We start from the raw sequence: 5,873 nt of genomic DNA, 5'->3' as shown, positions 1-5,873 counted from the left end.
AGCTCTTACCCTACTTACCCTAAGACAACTGTCTGTTCCTTTACTGTGTTGTACCCTTCCTTGATTAAGAGTCAAGCCGTGTAAGCACTATCACTTTCCAACCAGTTACAACCAATGTTTAGAGATATATACAGCCTTTCACATATATATTTATACACACACACACACACACACACACACACACACACACACACACACACACACACACACACACACACACACACACACATATATATATATATATTTTTTTTTTTTTCTCGTGATTTTGCCAGTCGTGACGAGTGACGGAATGTACTGGTATGTGTGTAAATATGTGTGTCTGTGGAGAGGGAGAGAGAGAGAGAGAGTTTTATTTATTTTCTTAACGACAAAGAAGATAAATACGAAAAAATAGGAGAATTAGCTGATATAAAGCGGGATCTAATTGACTAATTAATAGCATGTAAGAGTCAGCAGAGGTGTTCGATATGATTATCAGCCGTGGACGAAAAGAAATTAAAAAAAAAAGCAACTAAACCTTGGATACATAGATATTTAATAAAGAACTTTGTACACCTCTGAACCTGTATAAACAAGCTTTATCCAAAATAGAAGAGAACAGGATAATTCAGGAATATTTAATGTTACACAAAGGACCGAACAACTGTAATTATTAATTTGAGATATAGTATAAGCCAATGATGTGATATTTCACTATGAATACATATAGTATATAAAATCATTGGCTTTATAGCAGAGAAATATAGTCCTTACTGACTTTCCTGTGTGCTCAAGTATATCATATTCGAACTATCTTGATGTTTTCGCTCTCAAGTAAGAAATATTTATTTTATATAATTGATACTATCTTACGTAAACTTATATTTTTGGTGTGTTTTTCTCTGAGCATGAATTGGTACTTATGACATTAAATCATTACATTGAATATCACTGTAAATCTATTTTAAAGATTTTTTTTCTATCATGATCATCGATCCAACCAAATAAAAGTGAATAGGGTATTATTAAAACTTTGCCTTTTTAAACTAACAATTAGACCTGACTGCCATTTAAACTTGTAATGTTACATTGAACTTAATGTTTATATTTCCATACCTCTGTTTTTCTGTTTATTTTTTTTCTCTACAGATCAAACACACACGTTCCCTCTCTGTAAAAAGAAGCAAGGATTGAAAACGTATTTATAGTTCGTAGGCAAAGGTCACCGCAAGGGATATCTCGGGAAATGCCACCTGTGCACATTGATAATGATGGTGATGATTATGATGAGGATAATGATAGTGATAATGATAATAATAATAAAAATGATAATAATAATAATGATAATAATGATAATAATAATAATAATAATAATAATAGTAATAATAATAATAACAGTATTAATAATAATAATAATAATAATAATAATAATAACAATAATAATAGTCATAAAAATTATGATGACAATAAGAATGATGACGATGATAACGATGACGGTGACGATGGTGATCATAACGGTAATAATAATAATAATAATAATAATAACAAAAATGATAATGATAACAAATATATCAATAATAACATTTATAACAAGAACAATAGTCATTAAGATAACAATAATAATAATAATAGTAATAATAATAATAATAATAATAATAATAATAATAATAATGATAATAATAACAATAATAATAATAATAATAATAATAATAATAATAATAACTAATTCTACCGCTGTTACTAATAATGATAATAATAATGATGATGAGAAGGATACTGATGATGTTAATGACAGCAATAATATGATAATAATAACAACGATGACAAAAGACGGTGTAAAAGAGCATCTGAACATCAGTGAACATGAATGGCTAATATAATGCGGTTTAATTAATCTTCACAGTAACAGAACTCTTTTCGTCAAAGATACGATTAATTTTTCGACAAATAAACAAAAATAAAAAAATGTGTATGTGCACACACACACACACACACACACACACACACACACACACACACACACACACACACACACACACACACACATACACGTATACACACATACACGTATACACACACACACACACACACATACATATATATATATATATATATATATATATATATTATTTTCATCGCATACTATTAATAAGGCTTGTAGAGAGGATGTAAAACTCGGAATTTCCAGGCTTCCCGATAAGATTTGTAATTGATAATCCCGTGACTATAGAAGCTGGATCCAAGTCTTGTGGCGTCAGGTGGAATTTAAATCAGCTCGTCATGCCTAGGCTGTGTATAAGGTGCTGTTTCACCTTTAACATCCAACATGTCATGGCGATAACGAAAGAGAGCGGCGGAGAGTGGTTGCAATTCCCCCCAACAGCGGCGACGAGGATTTTGACGACTCATATTTTCCGGATTGTGGATTTGCTTAGAGGGAAGAGATCCAAATATTTTCCCAGTCTCTATTCTTCCGGAAGATTTGGCAGACCAGGTGGGGGTTAGTAGGGGGGGGGGAGGGGGTGCAAGCTAAGTCCCCTATTTACTATGAATGTGCTTCACAATACATGTAACTGAATTACTGAAAGTTTTTAAAGCTTTCAAAATTAACACAATATTCATCCCGGAAATCGGTGTTAGGTGTCATTTCTAAATTTACCATTTGCCTTTAAATTTCAAATCTACGTTTTATTATTTCAGGCTTACTAGGTAAACATCTAGTTACTAAAAAAGAGACAAGATAAACAAAAGAAATCAGATCAAACTCTAGAAGTCATTTAGCTAAGTTAGCCTTAAAAAGTAATTCAGAGAAAACTTTCCAAGACACAGAAAACGGTATTATGTTAAAGGTAACTATTATTAAGACTGATAAGATTGATAGGTAATATTCATTGTAATTATTATAATAATAATATCCTCATCATCATAATGATAATGCAAAACACATTGATGAGAATATTAATGAAGATAACGAAGATTATTATTAGAAATGACGCTTAATCTGACTTTGCCATCTGATGAAAAATAACATTTTAAAACACTTTTCTTTAGTATTACCTTCGCATGCCAGTTCAATAATGTCATATGACCGTTGAAATGGACAACTTTAAACCCCTTTAACCATAATACTATAATCCTATGTGACCTTTAATGTCTAGCATATTTATTTGTTAAAAGCATTAACCATTATCAAATGATAATAATGATTATCATTATTGTTGTTGTTTAAATATCATTATTGTTCTTCTTATTATTATCACCATCATTATTATTGTTGTTGTTATCATCATCATTAATATTATCAATATTATAGGTGTTATCGTCATCATCATCATCATCACCATCGTCATCACCATCATCATCATTATCATCACCATCATCATCATCATCATCATCATCATCATCATCAACAACATCAACATCATCATCATTATTATCAATATTATAGGTGTTATCATCATCATCGTCATCATCATCATCATCATCATCATCATCATCATCATTATCTTTATAACTATAGTAATAATAATAATAGTGATATTTTCTTCTGATGCCCATTCATCAGTTATCATTAATATCATTTAGCGGTGTCTGGCTTTTAATCAGGTCTTTTTTCTATTTTATATATCATTTATACTAAACTAGCCAACAAAACATGAATTATATTATTATCACAATTTGTGGTGGGAACCTTCTATAAAGAATACGAAGCAACAGAACAAGTCGAAGGTAATCTATATTGCTTGTCATTTATCAAATAGTGAATTTGAAAATAGTACGTAGCCTTTGCGGTTTTGGAAGTGAAGAAATAATGACAAAAACACTAATTCCAGAAAAATTACCCATATTAATTTTGTGATTATTCACTGCCATTCATTTCTTCCCTATTTTGTTAGCTTATTATGTTATATTATTCTATTAAACGTCCACAAAATAGTGTTAATGTGTCCCTTAAGATTCTGCAAAAGATTCCGTTCCTGAACTATTTTTACAATGCAGTGTTTCATTGCGATATTTGCCACACCTGTCCTATGTGTTAATGATACGCAGGTTGAATAAAAAACGCTCAATACAGATGTCACATACAGTTTATCTTAGCTGTGAAGTATTTAGGGTGTTTCAAAAGAGGGCCAGTGTTTTAATATGTGGAGCCAAACATCAAAGTCCGTTGGTTTAGATATAGAGATAACTCCTGCAGTGAATAGTTTTAACTATTCACAAGCATTTTCTAAACATTATGTCGCAAACTCTAGTACAATTATGCTGATCTAGATTGCAAGCATGGCATCTGTGCAGTTGGGAGATCAAAGCTTTCGTGTTTTTGAAGGGAAAAAACAAATTATACAACTATATGGCTATTTAAAGAAAATTTAATGCACTAAATAATAAGGGCCGGCGTTTTATCATTGATTTTAACATAATTTTATTTAAAATGTGGCTTATTTTACATTGATGTCTGCATATCGTGTTTTACTTTGTTGCGGGGTGCAATCTATCGCGCAGTGGAGGAGGGTGAACATATGAAAAGAAAAAATTCTAAACGAAAAGAAAATTCTTTCTCTTCAGTTGAGCAGTTCGGAGGTCCAAGACTATAGCCAATTTGTCTTCTACTTTAATTGTTGTCGGAATTGGGTTGGTCGAACGTAACAGATTTAACAGCCGGTATCTCCAGGTGTTTGAGATGGCGCCGGGACAGCTTGGCAGCTAACACCTCTTGAACAAACACCAACAGGGACAATGCAGTGCCTGTGGGTAAGAGCAGAAAATAATCATGTACAGATACTTTTGCCGTAATGACTTTTTCGATATGAAGTTATTTATCTACAATTATTGTTGTAGTTATTGTCATTATTATCATCATTTTTATTGTAACAGCAAATATTACGTTATAACATTATAATCTATAATTTTATGATAATAAAAAAAATATGGATCTCAATAATTTACCATACAGTTACAGCAAACTAGGATTTTTTTTTTTTTTTCATAAATCCTCAGAATTTGCCCTGTGACTAAAACCTATACAATGAGCAAAATAATTATGTTATCTGATAAATCCCCTTTTGCCTAAAATTCCAAAAACCTTCATACCTTCCAAACATCTCATAAATCCCCTTTGCCATGACACAAAACAAAAAAACAAAGAAGAGACACATCACCGTTTCACAAATCGCCATTATTAAATCGTACAACTTAAGCCAAAACCTTAGACAATAAACTACCTGCAAGATATAAACAGAAAACGCCATACAGGTCTTGCAGTTGGAGGGACCGCTGCTCGGGCGTCTCAGAACCAGGAGGAATGAGACAACTTGTGGAATTTATGAGCTCTTGTTGTAGCCAGTAGTCCATGAGGCCGTGTTCCAACAAGCGCCGGATTCTAGGGAAAGGTGGTGAATATTTGGGTATAGGAATGTATTAAGAGGACGTTTAGTTGATTATAGAAATAGATAAAAATTGTGTTTAGTTGATTATAGGAATAGATAAAAATTATGTTCAACTGATTATAGGAATATATAAAAATTATGTTTATTTGATTATAGAAATATATAAAAAACATGTTAGGCTGATTATAGGAATATATAAACATTGTGATTAGTTGGTTAGAGGAATATATTTAAGATGACGTTTAGTTGATTATAGAAATAGATAAAAATTATGTTCAGTTGATTATAGGAATAGATACAAATTGTGTTTAGTTTATCTTAGGAGCAGAAAAAATGTGTTTATTTGATTATAGGAATAGATCAAAAAAAATTTATGTTTAGCTGATTATAGGAATAGATAAAAATTGTGTTTAGTTTATTATAGGAATAAATAAGAATTGTGTTTAGCTGATTATAGGAAGAGATAAAAAATGTGTTTAGTTTATTATGGGAATAGATAAAAATTAT

The 5,873-nt window shown here is 31.0% G+C and overlaps 1 protein-coding gene across 1 annotated transcript in view; it reads right to left on the bottom strand.

Moving 5' to 3' along the window:
* Window positions 1–4,049: 4,049 nt before the first annotated feature.
* LOC125032509 (glutamate receptor ionotropic, kainate 2-like) overlaps window positions 4,050–5,873 on the bottom strand; it is a 16,948-nt gene continuing 15,124 nt past the window's right edge. The window contains exons 11-12 of the mRNA XM_047623677.1: window positions 5,202–5,359; window positions 4,050–4,725 (exon numbers count right to left, since the gene is read on the bottom strand). Coding sequence (XP_047479633.1) covers window positions 4,592–4,725; window positions 5,202–5,359 — 292 coding nt within the window. The 3' untranslated portion in view covers window positions 4,050–4,591. The remainder of the gene's footprint in view (window positions 4,726–5,201; window positions 5,360–5,873) is intronic.

This window comes from Penaeus chinensis, chromosome 14 (genome assembly GCF_019202785.1).
Source record: "Penaeus chinensis breed Huanghai No. 1 chromosome 14, ASM1920278v2, whole genome shotgun sequence".
Classification (NCBI taxonomy): domain Eukaryota; kingdom Metazoa; phylum Arthropoda; class Malacostraca; order Decapoda; family Penaeidae; genus Penaeus; species Penaeus chinensis.
This window is presented reverse-complemented; position numbering and strand designations above follow the sequence as displayed.